This window comes from Canis lupus, chromosome 8 (genome assembly GCF_011100685.1).
Source record: "Canis lupus familiaris isolate Mischka breed German Shepherd chromosome 8, alternate assembly UU_Cfam_GSD_1.0, whole genome shotgun sequence".
In the NCBI taxonomy this organism is placed as follows: Eukaryota; Metazoa; Chordata; class Mammalia; order Carnivora; family Canidae; genus Canis; species Canis lupus.
Window position 1 is genome coordinate 65,479,127 of NC_049229.1, and position 16,506 is coordinate 65,495,632.

General features: G+C 45.3%; 1 protein-coding gene across 3 annotated transcripts in view; it reads left to right on the forward strand.

Annotated features, from left to right (window-relative positions):
• AK7 (adenylate kinase 7) overlaps positions 1 to 16,506 on the forward strand; it is a 76,957-nt gene that overhangs the window by 11,868 nt on the left and 48,583 nt on the right. For all 3 annotated transcript variants that reach the window (XM_038545671.1, XM_038545672.1, XM_038545673.1), the window contains exons 4-5: positions 4,030 to 4,124; positions 15,868 to 15,978. In XM_038545671.1, the coding sequence (XP_038401599.1) occupies positions 4,030 to 4,124; positions 15,868 to 15,978 (206 nt within the window). The remainder of the gene's footprint in view (positions 1 to 4,029; positions 4,125 to 15,867; positions 15,979 to 16,506) is intronic.

Consider the following 16,506-nt stretch of genomic DNA (forward strand, 5'->3'; position numbering starts at 1 on the left):
GCAAGGGAATTATTTGGGTATAGCTTAAGCATTTGCCCCACCTGGAAGAGCCTAGTTGGCTATCGTGGTTAGTGGTCCTCAAGTTTTGATTTTCTAACCTTGCGGCATTTACAGTCTTGGGTTCTGGTTTGCTTACCCGGACTGCCACAGCCTCAGAGCCACCCAAGACTTCATGGCCCCTTGTTGAATTAATGAAACGATGCGTGCTTCCCAAGAACGGAATCGTTTTGATCCTAAAAAAAAGAAATAGGGGATCCCTGGGTGGCTCAGCAGTTTGGCGGCTGCCTTTGGCCCAGGGCGCGATCCTGGAGTCCCGTGATCGAGTCCCATGTCAGGCTCCCTGCATGGAGCCTGCTTCTCTCTTTGCCTGTGTCTCTGCCTCTCTCTCTCATAAATAAATAAATAAATAAATAAATAAATAAATAAATCTAGCTTAAAAAAATAAAAATTAAAAAAATTAAAAAAATAAATGAAACCGTAACTTTCAAAATTCACCCTTTGTTCATTCTGCGGCCCTTGCTTAAGGCGGTGGGGTTGAATGCATTGGGAAGACACCAGGACAAATGAGACAGCTTCCACCCTCCAAGTGCCTGCAGTCCCGTGGGAGAGCTGAGGCACACGCCGGGGACTGTAATGCAGGACAGAGAACTGCAGGTTCTCGAGAAACAGATCCATGAGGGATGTACCTTTAACAAGACAGGATTTGATTCAATTCAGCGGGGGTCCCCTGGTAGCAAGGGCCAGGAGAGGGCCCAGGGCGAGTGTTTGCATTTCTAGAATGCTCTCAAAACTATCATGACCTCTAAGGCCCGCAGGTCTAAGACAGCAAGGTGACATTTGGCCATTTGTTGCTGTGACGATTCATCCTCTGATTAAGTTGGGAGCAAAGGAGAAAGCAAAGTGGCTTATCTGGATCACCCTTCTAGACCAGCGGGCCAGCCAAAAAGACACAGGGCCACCTTACATTTCAGTGTTTTATGCACATCAGCATTTTTGTTCCAGGCGGATTAGATCAGAGGTCAGCAAACGCTTTCTGTCAAGGGCCAGAGAGTAAATCAATATTTTTGGCCCTTCGAGCCAAGTACGGTGCCGTTGTAGCAACGCAGCCATCGAGGATATGCAGCTAGGTTCCAATAAAACTTTATATTATAAAAAGAGGCAGGACTTTGCCACCCCTTGAACGAGATCAACAGGAAAGCAATATTTTGGCTTAAATTCAAAGAAATGGAGGAGCCTCAGGAATGCCTGTACCGCACTCAGGGAAATGATGGAAAAGTGCTGTCTTGCGGGTGCGGAGGTGTGGGATTCCTTAGGAGCTGAGAATGCTTGATGTCCCTTTTGTGACTTTGTGCCTAGATTTCATCCAGTGAGAAGCAAATAAAAAATGTGAGCATTGTATCATCTTTTGAAGCAGAGGTTTTTTTGAAAGCCTACTTTCTGCATTTTGTCCCTTTGCAGATATTTACAGATGACTATAATTGCACCTTCTAAAAGAATTGCACCATTTAAAATCATAATCAGAAAAAAAAAATAAAATAAAATCATAATCAGAGCTCACGTTTATTGAGTTCCGATGTTGTGTCAGGCTTTGAAAATTGATTTTTCCATATAATATATTCTTGCAATTAAAAAATGTTTTTTTCTGGAATAAAAGCTGGACATGTTTTGAAAATTAAAAGGCACAGTAGGGCTGGGGTGCCTGGGTGGTGCAGTCAGTTAAGCATCTGAGTCTTAGTTTCAGCTCAGGTCGTGATCTCAGGGTTGTGAGATTGAGCCCCACGTCGGGCTCCATGCTCAGGGAGAGAAGTCTGCTACAGATTCTCTCTCTCTCTCTCTCCTCCCTCTGCCCTTCCCACTCGTGCTCTTTCTCTGTGTCTCTCAAAAAAATATTTAAATAAAATAAAAATAAATAAAAAGCACAATAGGGCTTAGACTAAAAAGGTACGACTCCATGTATTTCCCTTTCACCCCATCCCTACGCCCCAAAAGGAACCTCATTTAACCCACGTGTACCTTTTAATGCATAAAAATGCCTGCACTGCTGTCCTCTGATTATGAATTTTAGACATTAGCCCCTGCCCTCCTGCTGTGACAGATGAGCCGCAGCTCCTCATAGGACCCCCACTGCTCCTCGAGGGAACATAATGGTTTCCCAGACTTTGACGCTGCATCTCCTTTCATGAGCTTTAAAATGGAGACTGTGTTTTACTGCCTCCTTCTTCTTTCTAATAAAGAGCTTTAAATAATTAAGAAAATTTTACTTCTCTATTTGGTGGAGAGGTTTTAACTGTCTTACCTCATTTCTGAGATACAGAGTGTTGGTGTCTGCAAGAAAGGACAGTCAGAGGCCTTCAATCTGCCATCAGGGTCACCTGGGGGGGTGGGTTTGGTGGCGCTTTGGGAATTTTGTCGTTTGACCTAGTGTGCACATTCTTAGATTTGGGGTTTGTTTTTTGTTTGGGGTTTCTTTGTCTGTTTGTGTGTTGTGGGTTTTTGTTGCTGTTGTTGTTGTGGCTGTTTGCAAAGGATGTGTATTACTTCTTCATAATGTTTTATTAAGTAATTCTAAAATGTTTTAATATAAAAGGATTCTCCAACCTTGCCTTTCACCGATGCTATTAAAGGAAGACAAAATGACACGGGAGAAGGGAATAAAGTATTAGAAATAAGAGCAAACATTTGCATATAAGGATAAAATGTGCTTGCTCACAAGTGAACAAGGAGATTATTTTAGGCCCATTAAAATGATCATAAAGGAAAGGATAACCCATTTTGAGGACCTCTAAGTGTGCCAAGCAGTCACAAAATAGGCCAGGCTGGAGCACAGTAGAGCAGAAAGGGTAAAAGGGCAAAATGAAATTGAAGAGGCCATTTTGGTTAATGAGATGAAACTGGAACTAAAATTAACATTTGAGTCAGAGATGAATCTGTGGACGTGGTGTTCTCGCGCTTTAGCCAGTAACCTATTCTCAACTTAGGGTCAGAATCCACGTGCTTATTAGATTCAAGATATCAGCACTTTATTGTTTTGATTCTATAGGGAATCAGCACATGAGAATACAATTGTGCCATGACAACCGTGTCCCTCAGCTCCTCTGACAATCTAATTAGACCTCCCTTTAGATCTTCTGGAAAATCATATGTCATGAAAAATATTGTAATGGAATCACATGCCAAAAGTATTTAAGGAGACTTAATGGTTCCGTGTGTGGAGAGCCACCCCCACCCCCACCCCTGGGAGGTGATAAACCTTCTAGAAATCAAGTGCTCGTCCTTCTGTCCACCACTGTTCTACAGAACACTGTTCTACAGAACGCTCCTCATCACCCATCCCCATCCTACCAAAGGCCCTCCGGCCCCAGTCCACAGGGCCCGTTGATGGGCTCCCTTCCCCAGGCCAAGTGGAGTGGGAAGGGTGGGCGCACCCACAATTCCTTCCTTCTGCAACATCACAAGCTACACAGGAGTGCTTTCTGTGAAATCGTAAGGGAGGGGTTCTTGTCTTCTGAATTGGAGCCTTTGCATCCCCACGCCCCTAGAGCCTCCTGGTCCATTCTCCACGCAGCTGGCTGACTGTTGGGCTTACTGGGGAGAGCACTGCCCTTGCCACCAGGCTGCCTGGATCAGACTGTGCCCCTACCTCTCCTCCATAGATCTGGACAAACTGCACCTCAGGTCCCTCATCTGTAAAACAGACATAATAGTAGCACCTATCTCATGACGGTAAGGATGCAGTCAAGCCCGAGAAGTGTTCCGGTCCACACTAGCTAGGATCCATACTCCCACTGGCACCCCGTAGAAGTAGAAGCACAGTGCTACCGGCCAGGAGGCAGAAAGGAGGGCTACACGTGTGAGCTGGGTGCAGAAGAGTTCGGCTGGCTGGAAGGAGAATGCCGAGAACAGTGAGGGCAGGGGGATGGGTCAGGGAAGCACAGAGGTGACACCTCTCTTAATTCCAGGTCCCACACGTGACTGAGAAAATGAGGACTTTGTAGATCCACGTAACTGCTCCATTTTTTGGCCCTACAGCACTGAACGAAGAAGTCAACCACTTTGAGAAGCGGAAGGTGTTTATTTTAGTATCCACGGTGATGACCTGGGCACGATCCAAACCCCTGGACGCTGTAAGTAATGCACCAGCTTTTCCTTTTTTTTTTTTTTTTTTTTTTTTAAGATGTGTGTATTTATTTGAGAGAGAGAGAGAGTAAATGAGGAGAGGGGCAGAGGGAGAGGGAAAGAGAATCCCAAGTAGACTCCCCACTGAGCTTGGATCCTGACACAGGGCTCCATCACAGGACCCCAAGATCATGACATGAGCTGAAATCAAGAGTGGGATGCTCAGCCAGCTAAGCCGTCCAGGCACCCATATGGTAGCTCTTCCTTTATGCAATATTTCACCCTTAATACCTTGTGATCTGTGTATGGAGAGAACTTTCGACAGTGCACCTGTATGCTTGCCCTCCTGAACCCCATCCCGTAATAAGCATTCAGCAGAAATCAGTGACTCTGAGCACACTCCATTCTAGGGGGCCTCACTGTGTTATGTGCCACTTGGAAAGGAAAAGATAAATGATGCCTATTAAATCATAACCATCCTTACTTACCACTTACACTTCTTATCCAAAAAAGCTCTCCTTTAGATGTATTTAGACCTCGATTCCTGTCATACACCTTCTTGTGTAGAAATGAAAAGGGAAATGGAAGCCACATACAGTTGTCGTAGGAACCTTCTAACCCCTTCCTCTTCAGGGGCCAGGTGTCTGCTCCACACCTGCCTTCTGTCTTTGTCCACACAATAACACAGTCTGAAAGCTGCCTCGTGTCATTTGCTTCCTTTTCCATAAAGCACGTGGTTATTCCTCTGCAGGAAGATGTGGACTGACTTGCAGTCCGACTTCTGAGGTTGCTTATTATCTATACTGATGTCAGATTTCCATTTGCCGTTCTGCCCCAGGCCCTTTGTGCCTGGGAACCACCTTTTCACTCCAGTGCTGAATCACAGTGTAATCTTGCAAAAGACATTTAGAAGGGCAGTTCCGTGAGCATGCCTGGTACCTAATTGCATTTGAAGGGATGGCAGTAGAGCAGTTGTGCTCAAGGTCACCCGGGGAACCGACAAGGACAGTATCAATGCTTCCTGGCCGAGCACCACCTTAAGGAGCCACTGATGGCAAGGCATATTCGACCTTCAGAGATGTCAGAATGTGGGGAGGGAAATGCACATGTTAGAATCAAGGGAATGCGTTACTTAGAATGAGGAGACGTTTAGGGATTTATCACACATTGTGTCAAAGGCCATTTGTTTGTTTAATTGTCTCTCATCTTGGTGAACCGGGAGATCCTTGCGATCAGAGACCCGAGGCTTTCTGTCCTTTTCTTGCCAAGTGCACTCACCCGCTCTATCTGGTTGCCATCACCTCAAGGACCAGGCCAGGCATTTGACTCCCATTCTGGTTCCTTCCTTCAGACTGCCTAGCAAAGTACCTGCTGGAAAACAATCCCTGGTCACTTGATTGGCTGCTGGCCTGACTGATTGTGCTCACTCCTTCAGTGATAAACTAACTCAGGCTGAATTAAGCAAAACGGGAATATATGACTCATAACTGGTAATTCCAAAGGTGGACTTTAGGCACAGCTGGAGCTAGAAGCTTAAAACATGTCCTCAGAGCTCACTGCTCTCTTTCTCTCTTCTGTTGCTTCTTACGTCCTGAGTAGGCCTCATTCTCAGCTAGGCTCCCCCTCTTGCTGGCCCCCAGCAGCTTCTGGGCTTCCATCCCACAGCTTCAATTCCATTTTCCACTTTGGTCGTGTATCATCCCAGGACTGGAACATGCTGTTTGTGTAAGTCTTGGACCTAAACTTGAGCCAATCACTGTGGCCAGGGAGCATGGAGCACAGGAGGTGTGGCCAGGTCAGAGGTGGGATGATCAGCCCCTAACCTACATGGGCTGAGAATGGAGAAGAGATGGGTACCCCCCTAAGGAAATACAGGGAAATGGCTGCCGAGTCAGCTCCTATGTCCTATGGCATGTCCATATCCTCTCACTGTGGTTTTAACTTCTTTTTCCTCATGATGGCTTGAAGTGAGGCTTATGAAGGTATAACTTACATGGAGTACGGGTCACCCTCTTTCTTGGACAGTTCTATGAGCTTTGACAAATGCACACAGTTGTGTAACCCACCAGAGCAATCAAGATAGAGAACCAATTTTGGGGGGTTTTAATCACTCTGCCCCCAAAATTCTCTACCCCACACCACGCAGGTACTCAGTTCCAGTGAGCTCTTCTATTAATTTTTTTTAGAGAAAAATTAACAGAACTTATAGGGTTCTTAAACAGGATCTAGTAATGCTAAGACCCCAAAATGAATAAATCCAACTGCAATGCAACGAATGAGGTATTTATGGATGAAATGATACTGTGTGAGATTTGCTTGGAAATCTCCCTGGGATGAGGAAATAGATGCGGGGCAGAGAGGAAACCAGGTTTGCTATGTAAGGAATCTGAATCGAATCATGTGGAACCATCACACAACCCAAATCGAAGGATGTTCTGTTAAAGAGTTGGCCCATATGCTTTAAAAATGGCAATAATAAAAATAAATAAATAAATAATAAATAAAATGGACAATAAAAATGGCAATAAAAGACAGAAAACAGAAGTACTGCTCCAAATAAAGATGAACAAGACATGACATTCAGGGCCAGATGTGATCCTGGACTGGACCCTACGCTGGAGGAAAAGTGCTATAAAGGGCATGATTGGGACAACTGACAAAATTGTAGCATGGACTGTAGATTGGATAAAAGTACTTATATCAATATTGAATTTCCTTAATTTTGTCAGGAAAATTCTATGGTTTCTTGGGAGAATGTTCTTAGGAGATATGCACTGAAAATTTAAGAGAAAGGGGGCATGGTGTATGCAGCTTGCTCTCAAATGGTTCAGAACAAAGAAATAACATGTGTCTGCTGTGGGGAAATAAAATTCAAAACAAAATCTTCACCCAACCTAGAAAATCCCTACACATGGTAGTAGAGAAAGAAAACAGCTTTATTACTGAACAAGCATTAAAATGGAATGTCATGCGTGTCATGGGCTATCCAGTAAGAGATTGCAGAGGTAGAAGGAAATCTCACCTTTTTCTATAGCCAAGCAGATTCGGTCCATTACATACATGTTTCCTGATGAACAATAACTAGTTCTTGGGTAAGAGGACTTGACAGGGCCATCTGTCACAGATTCGTCCTCGATTCACCTCGTAATTTGGGTGGCCATCTGTATTAGCTAATTGTCTTTATCCAGAGGAAAAGCAATCTTTCATGTCTTTATGGCAGGAGGTCGTTGTGTAGTTGAGAGCAAGGTGCACAGCGAAGTTAGGCTCCTACATTCCCACGGAAACTGGAAGACAGAGGTGCTCTCCCCCTTGAGGTGTCTATTTCTTTTATTTTTTAAGATTTTATTTATTTATTCATGAGAGACACACACACACACACAGAGAGAGAGAGAGAGAGAGAGAGAGAGGCAGAGACACAGCCAGAGGGAGAAGCAGGCTCCATGCAGGGAGCCTGACGTGGGACTCGATCCCGAGACTCCAGGATCACGCCCTGGGCCAAAGGCAGGCGCCAAACCACTGAGCCTACCCAGGTATCCCCGATGTGTCCATTTCAAAGAGATATCTCCCAGTTCTTCGAGAAGGATGTTTATTGATAATAAAGCTGGACAAGAGGTTGATTTTGCTTCTAAAAAACTCACACTCTTGGGGTGCCTGAGTAGCTCAGTCAGTTAAGCATCCAACCTGTGATTTTGGCTCAGGTCATGATCTCAGGGTCTTGGGATTCCACCCCACGTGGGGCTCCGAGGCCAGCGTGGAGTCTGCTTAAGATTTTATCTCTCCTTCTCCCTCTGCTGCTCCCCATGCTTGTGCGCTCTCTCTCTCTCTGGCTCTCTCTCTCTCTCAAATAAACAAAATCTTAAAAAAGAAAGACCTTACACACATTTCAAAGAGACAGAGAACAACTTACAAATGTCTTAAAGCATAATGCTTTAAGAAAAAGGATGGGAGAGAAATCTCTTCCCTTGCTGTCAACAGGGAAAATTAAGTTTCTTGTTTTTTATTTGTATTTGTCCTTAAAATATACATACAAGGGATGCCTGGGTGGCTCAGTAGTTGAGCATCGACCTTCGGCTCAGGTTGTGATCCCAGGGTCCTGGGATTGGGTCCTGCATCAAGCTCCCTGCAGGGAGCCTGCCTCTCCCTCTATGTCTCTGCCTCTCTCTGTGTCTCTTAGGAATAAATAGGATCTTTAAAAATATATACATACAAATAGGAAAAAACAATACGATAAAATTTTAAACATTAGTGGATCTGAGGGGGAAAAATATACAGGAGTTCTCCATACTGTTTTTTGCAAACTTTCTTAAATGTGAAATTATGTCAGTGTAGAAATTCACAAATAACTAAAATGTAGTAGAAGCATTGTGGGAGCAGAAGAAAGCCCAGTGGGATTTCATTTTTCCCTGTTTTTCTTTTTTAAAGATTTATTTATTTGAGAGAGAGAGAGAGTGTGTGTGTGTGCACGCGCGCATGCGCACACAGGGGCAGGGGGTGGGGAGGGGCAGAGGGAGAGGGTTAGAGAAACTCAAGCAGACTCCTCACTGATCACAAAGCCCAATGCAGGGCTCCATCCCACGACCCTGAGATCAGGAACTGAGCTGAAACCAAGAGTCCGAAGCTCAGGGCCACCTGTGCCACCCAGGCGCCCCTGAGTTTTCCCTCTTTGAGGCACAGTTGCACTGATAGTCTAGGGGTCTATGCATGTCACAGGTGACTTGTAATTATGCATTGGGCTCAGCTAAATCGGTAAGGGCAGGACATCTGGCGGGTCTGTTAGACGTGAGGCCCTGCTGATGTGCCTGTCTTTGTCGCCCGGCCCCGCACAAGCCTTGAATAAGACCATTTGAGTGCAACCACTTCTTGACTTCCCTTAAGGCCTGTGACTGCTTCCTTGCCCAGAGATGGTCACTATCCCAGTTACGGTTATGGTTGGAATAGGGAATTTGAGTATCTGTCCTCAGTGTCTGGCCACAGAGATTAGAGAAGTTTCCCCCTTTTCTAGGGAAAATGAAGCAATCTGAGCCCAAGCTGATCTGAAGGCCAGCTTGTCCCCCAAAAATCTAATTGAAGATGTGGGGCAGAGGAAGACTTCAGCATCCATGTTTGGTTGAGGAAGTCAGGGTGCGATTATGGAAATCTGAGCCTTCGGGTTGCAAGTATCAGAACCCAGCTAGAGCTAGCTGACACAGAAGGAGGACGTTGTTATAGAGATATAAGCACTGTCTTACAAAAATCCACAGACAGAGATGCCGTTGGGCATCAGAGACTGGGGAGCTGGGCACGCCCTGTGCACCTGTCCCCCTGCTCTTCTCTGATTGTCTTTTTGGCATCATCCCAGGAAATCTGAACAGCCAATGGAACCCGGTCCAAGTGAAGTAGGGGTCTTTAACAAGATATGTTAAGTTAGAATAAATCATTGCCAACTCACGACTTCAAGGAAAACAGATCTTCAGCTCTGTCAGGAAAAAGGGCCCACCAGCAGCCCTCCTGGGCCTCTCTAAGACATAAATGTTCATCTCTTAAGCTGCTTTTTGGCAAAACTAGCTCCAGGACACCATAGAAGGTAGTGGATTCCATGTTTTGGGTGGGTAAAAACCTGGGTAGGCCTGGAACATATTTTTGGTGCTAGAAAGCTGAGACATTTTCAGAGATGCCACGGGCAGTGCCGAGAGGACATAGAGGGCTCCCCGTAGCCCCGTTGTGAAGGGTGGTGTCATGAAAATAGTCACGCATACTGAGCATTTCCCATCTGCATCTTCAGATCCAGTCTCCACTTTTCTCCACCCTGCTCTGGCCTCACAGGCTAGAACAGTGAGCAGCTTTACCCTCCTTTGCCCACTGGGTTTGGCCAATGGGAGCAGCGTGAGAGGATGAGAGAAAGGAGAAGAAAGAGGTCAGGGTATTTATTCTGCAAACTCCCTTCAATAGACATGCTGTTGGCAGGTCGAGCTCCTCAGTCGAAGTCACTGTGCCTGTCTGGCAGCCTGTCCACTCCTCTCTAGGCCCTAATTGTTGCTGTCTTCCTCTTGACTTAGGGACCTAGGAGTGGTCCAGAGCACCCCATTATTGACTCCAGGGTATCTGACTTCCCTACACCCTGTCCACATTTTTGTAAATAGTCTTGTTTTTAAACTCTCCTCAGATTGCCCACTTCGAGTGTGCTTTCTCTCCTGCTAAGACCCTGCTCAACATATTGTGGTTAACTAAAATCCACTGAGTTGATGAAAATCCATGACTTTGTTATGCAACTCAAAAGGGAAAGGTGAACATGGATTGGTATAAACACTGCTGGTCCTCTGGCAGTCACCCCCCTGCCCCATCTTCCTTGCCAGCAGAGTCTTGATTTGTTCAGGTGGCTACACTGTCCATGAGGTAGGGAAGGGAGACGCTATCCCCAGCTCCCGGGGGAAATCCTTGATTTTCACCAATCTGTGATGGTCCCATTCCTCTTGCCAACGATGGGTTAAGGGCAGGCATACAATCTAATCCCAGGATGCCAGGGAGTAACAGCCAGACCCCAAGCCCATAGAATGTCTTAGCCATGGGGAAGGTTTATTCCTCACTCATGTGAAACATATGACAGGTGTTCCTGATGAATGAGTAAGTATCCTTCCAACTCTGAATCCAGACCCAGGCTCCTTCCATTGGATGGCTTGACCATCTTCCAGAGTGGCTTTCAGAGCCATTATGCAAATCTACTCCAAGCCTAGGGACCCAAGGATAGAAGGCACAAAAGATCATGTGCAGTAAGCTTTCCAAGCCAGATGTGGAAGACATGTGCATCCCTTCTCTAAATCCCTTTGATGAATCGCCAGTCACACGACCACACCCACCTGCAAGAGAGCCTGGGAGATGTCATCCAGCTCTGTGCCCAGGAAATCGGTGTGGTCCAGGCTCTGGCACAGAGAGAAGTCTGCTGGGAGACCTCTGGGAAGGGTTCATCCCTGATTAAGAGAGACTTTGAGGAAGATGCAACCTTCTTCCCACTGGAGATATTGTCCACTCTGGATATGACACTCAGAACTGCTGCTGCCAGTCAGTCTTGCTATGAGTCTGAAGGGCACACCTGAAGGAGGTGGAGCTAAGAGGGCATCAAAAGAGCAGAGAAGCCCAGCATGTGGCACCTGGAGCCACCCTGGCTTTTTGTGTTGTTTTAAGTAGGCTCCACATCCAGCATTGGGAACCCAATGTGGGACTTGAACTCACAACCATAAGATTGAGAATTGAGCCAAGAACAAGAATTAGATATTTATTTAACTGAGCCACCCAGGAACCCCTGGGGCCAACCCATTTTTGAATGTTTTTTTGGAAGATGATGAATCCCAGCAGTGTTGAGGCCACTTTGAATTTGGCTTTCTGTTCCTTGTAGCCAAAGCATCCAAATGGATACAAAACTGTATACAGAGCATGTTTTAATACAAAAGAAGGGTAAATAGAATATTTTCATTTGTATTTATTTTAATAAGTGGGAGAATCTTAATATTTATGGGGCTTTTTTTCTATAGATAGATAGTAACCTGTCTGTTTTAAAACTCTGTCTTAAAAGTTTATGTGTGAGTAAAGAGGGGTGACTGTTAATCAACCAAATAGCCCAAAGGAAAAAGGGCAGATGTGCTCTGATGTCACTTGGAATAACCAGGTAGGAAGAGTTCAACAGGTGATCCACACAAGCAGTCGAACACAATGACCAATCAAAAAGCAGGTCTAACACTATATTACAAGACAACGGATTTTACCCAATCCTAAACAAAAAGGGGGAGATCACTCTGCAGGGTTGGTTCTTCACCTCATGGAAGATTGAAGACTCTAAACAAGCTTATTGAGGGGCTCCTGAGTGGCTCAGTGGTGGAGCATCTGCCTTTGGCTCAGGTTGTGATCCCAGAGCCTGGGATCGAGTCCCACATCAGGCTCCCTGAGAGGAGCCTGCTTCTCCCTCTGCCTGTGTCTCTGCCTCTCTCTCTGTGTCTCTCATGAATAAATAAATAAATCTTTTTTAAAAAAGCTTATTGATTGTACTGAGATGTTAACGAGACAGGCCAAGCTTCCAGGAATGCTACCAGAAACCACTGTGTAACAACCAAATGATAATGGATATAATGCCAACAGAAAGTCGACTCATCATTTCTTGGAAAAGCAGAGATGCAAACAGTTGCAAGGAACCAAAACTTCTATGAAAGACCCAGAATTAAAATATACTTTATTTGTCATCTATTTGTAACAAGTGACTATTAAGGACAAGAGGGAACACAGTCCAATGACCAGTGGTGAAGGTTCATGGTGTGCAAGCCAGGTCTCTGTCCCGACCAGGAATCTGGATGATAGCTCAGAAACTGCAGCCCAGCCTGGTGCACATTGATGGGCAATGGTGTAGCTGGCCAGGGAGATGGTGATCTTCTCACCCTCAGAATGCCACAGAAGAGGTTGACTGGTCATCAAAACCTGTGGCCAGAGAACCAGAGCACCAGGGATATAACTGCCTCTTCTGCAGCCAAGAGGACAGAAGCTGAAGCAAATCATAGAAGAAGAGTGCTAGGCACCCAGGGAGCCCAGGAGGGCCAGGCAGGCAGGCAGGCTGGCCACCCCGTCATGACAGCCAGGGCTCTGGAGATGCCAAGACTCAATTCCTCTTGAAGGCAAAGCTGATTCCACTGTTTCCAGACCCCACGTGAGTAGGATTGCCAGATTTAGCAAATGCAAATACAGGATGTCCAGTTAAATTAGAATTTTAGATAAACCACGAATAATGTTTAGCATAAGTACATCCTGTGGGGTATTTAAGACATACTTAACACTAAAAAATAATTTCTTTGTTTATCTGAAATTCAAATTTAGCTAAGTATCCTGTATTTTTCTCTGGCAACTGTGTGTCTGAGCCACTGGACATACTCTAGAGGTCAGCTAATCAGGTAACATGGACTCATTGAGTGTCTACCATGGACCCAGAAATGAGATGGGTTAGCTTGATCTTCCCCACCAACACTGGCTCTCTCCTGGTCTTCCTCCCCATAGCAATACCACCATTCCAGCTGCTCCAGCCTCACTCCCTTCCACCCACCAGCCAACCCATCAGTACATCTTATTAACTCATCACCCAGAATGTGTCCTAATCCATCTTTCTCTCTTTGTATCCATGGCGACGTTAGCCTGAGCCTCAGCCTTTACCCCTCCTGCTACAAAAGCAGCCTGGTAACTGGTGCCTGCCATCACTTCCTTCCAATCCCATCTTCAAGGAACAGCCTAAGTGATCCTATTAAATTATAATTCAGATCATGCTTCCGTTCTGTTTAAAACACTCAGAATCCTTCAATACTTTTTTATGCTCCTAGAATAAATCTAAATTCCTCAACATGATCTACAAGCCCTGATCAACGGGCTGGTGACTGCCTCATCCTCTACCAATTCCCAGCTTGGCCCTGGTCATTTGGGCCCTTCCTGCCAACAGTTGTGCCACCTCTGGGATCCTCACCCTTGTGTTTCTGCTGTCTCCCTGATTCACTCAAACTCAGGACTCAAGTGCTTTGGATTGATTATCTAACTTGGATCACTGTGATGAGGTTGAAAGTCTCCTTATCGAAGGACAATCATTAAATGGTTTCACTCATATGGGGAATATAAGAAATAGTGGAACAGATTATAGGGGAAAAGGAGGGAAAATGAGTGAGAAAAATCCGAGAGGGTGACAAACCATGAGAGACTCCTAACTCTGGGAAACAAATGAGGAGTAGTGGAAGGAGAGGTGGGCAGGAGGATGGGGTGACTGGGTGATGGGCACTGACGGGATGAGCACTGGGTGCTATACTCTATGTTGGCAAATTGAACTCCAGTAAAAAAAAATACACATATAAAAAAATGAAAGCCTCCTTATCTAAAACTGTTTTAAAAATCCTTCTCCAGGGGCAGCCCCCGTGGCGCAGCGCTTTAGCGCCGTCTGCAGCCCCGGGGCGTGATCTGGAGACCCTGGATCGAGTCCCATGTCAGGCTCCCTGTATGGAGCCTGCTTCTCCCTCTGCCTGTGTCTCTGCCTCTCTCTCTCTCTGCATCTCTATGAATAAATAAATAAAATCTTAAAAAAAAAATCCTTCTCCAATTACTAGGACCTCTGCATCTACATGGATCTGGGGAAGTCACTCTGTACCATGAGTTTCAGAAAGTTTTCATTTTATTGTTCTAGAAGGATCCTTCTAGGGGGTCTGCACAGGAGGGTAGGCCATGAAAGGAATTAACAGGGATCCCTGGGTGGCGCAGCGGTTTAGCGCCTGCCTTTGGCCCAGGGTGCGATCCTGGAGACCTGGGATCGAATCCCACATCGGGTTCCCGGTGCATGGGGCCTGCTTCTCCCTCTGCCTGTGTCTCTGCCCCTCTCTCTCTCTCTCTCTCTCTCTGTGTGATTATCATAAATAAATAAAAATTAAAAAAAAAAAAGAAAGGAATTAACATGATGGGCCACCAATGGGTTGTCAAGAAATATTTTTCATCCCTGATTCCCAAAGCAAGTTGATATTGCACTTTATCTTACAGAAATTTGTACGTGGACTGCTCTTATTTACATGAGGTTGATTGCAGGGGAAAGGGCAACGTGACAGAGAAGAAGAACCCACTGGTGAGATTAAAACAGGAAACTCTAGCCCTGGGAGTTATACTATATGTTGCCAAATTGAATTTAGATAATTTTTTTTAAAAAAGGAAACTCTAAGGGATGCCTGGGTGGCTCAGCGGTTGAGCATCTGCCTTCGGCTCAAGGCATGATCCTGGAGTCCCAGGATTGAGCCCCACATCGGGCTCCTTGCAGGGAGCCTGCTTCTCCCTCTGCCTGTGTCTCTGCCTCTCTCTCTCTCTGTGTCTCTCATGAAAGAAAAAAAAAAATCTTTAAAAAATAATAAATAAAAATAAAAAAGAAGCTCTATACATTGCAAGAACTATTGAGAAAGAGGTTATTTTATTTACCCAAAGAATACAGACATAGCGATCCGAAGGGGCACCTGCACCCCAATGTTCATAGCAGCAATGTCCACAATAGCCAAACTGTGGTAAGAGCCTCGGTGTCCATTGACAGATGAATGGATAAAGATGATGTGGGGTGTATATACAATGGAATATTACTCAGCCATCAAAAAAAGAAATCTTACCATTTCCAACAATATGAATGGAACTAGAGAGTATGATGCTAAGCAAAGTAAGTCAATCAGAGAAAGACGATTATGATCTCACTTATATGTGGAATTTAAGAAGAAACAGATGAACATGAGGGGAAGGAAAAATCAAATCAGATGAAAACAGAGAAGGAGGCAAACCGTAAGAGACTCTTAACTCTGGGAAACACACAGAGGGTTGCTGGAGGAGTGGAGGTGGGGGGATGGGGTAACTGGGTGATGGGCATGAAGGAGGGCATGGGATGTGATGAGCACAGGGTTATATGCACCTGATGAATCACTGATGTCTACCTCTGAAACTAATAATATACCATATGTTAATCAATTGAATTAAAACAAAATTTTGAAAAAGAAATGGATTATTTAATGTCTTTAGAAGAAAGACATTTAAATTTTTTATTTTGCTTGAGGTCAGGACAAATAATAAAATTTGACCAGCTAAACGTTTTCAAGGGAGGTGAATCACTGTAAAAGTAAGCAGTAGCTTTTCAAATGTTTTCTTTGAGCTCTCTGGAATGCAGGCGAGCCAGCCTTTGGGGCTTAGGAGTGTTATGTAACTCTAAGCTTTATGTATCCAAGTCTGGCTTTTTGTCTTTCATAGGATGATTCTGAGATTCCATTCACTGAAGAGGATTATCGAAGAAGAAAACCCCATCCAAATTTTTTGGACCACATAAATGCTGAAAAAATGGTTCTCAAATTTGGAAAAAAAGTAAGTACGGAGTAGTAAAGCATTTGGGGTAAGGGAAGTTCTTTCTTCTTTCTTTCTTTCTTTCTTATGATTTTATTTATTTATTCATGAGAGACACAGAGAGAGAGGCAGAGACACAGGCAGAGGAGAGAAGCAGGCTCCCTTCGGGGAGCTCGAGGTGGAACTTGATCCCAGGACCCCGGGATCATGACCTGAGCCGAAGGCAGATTCTCAAGCGCTGAGCCCCCCAGGTGCCCTGGGAAGCTCTTCTAAGGCAGCGCGCAGTGTGCACGGCCAGGGCAGCCGCGCATGTACGTTACATCATCTCAACTCATTACATGCCTCTGTGTCTACTTTCCTCGTCCTCACACCCACAGATCTTTGAGCTTCAGGCTCACCCCGAGATGCGCTGTCCTTAGGTTCTGGTCCTGATGCAGGTGTAGCCCACTAAGTTGAGAGCCTTGTGTTAGGTCCCAGCAGAGCTCAAGCCCTCACCCTCTAAGGTATGGGTCCAAGAAGTCCCTTGGCTCAGAAGAGACAAATAACTCA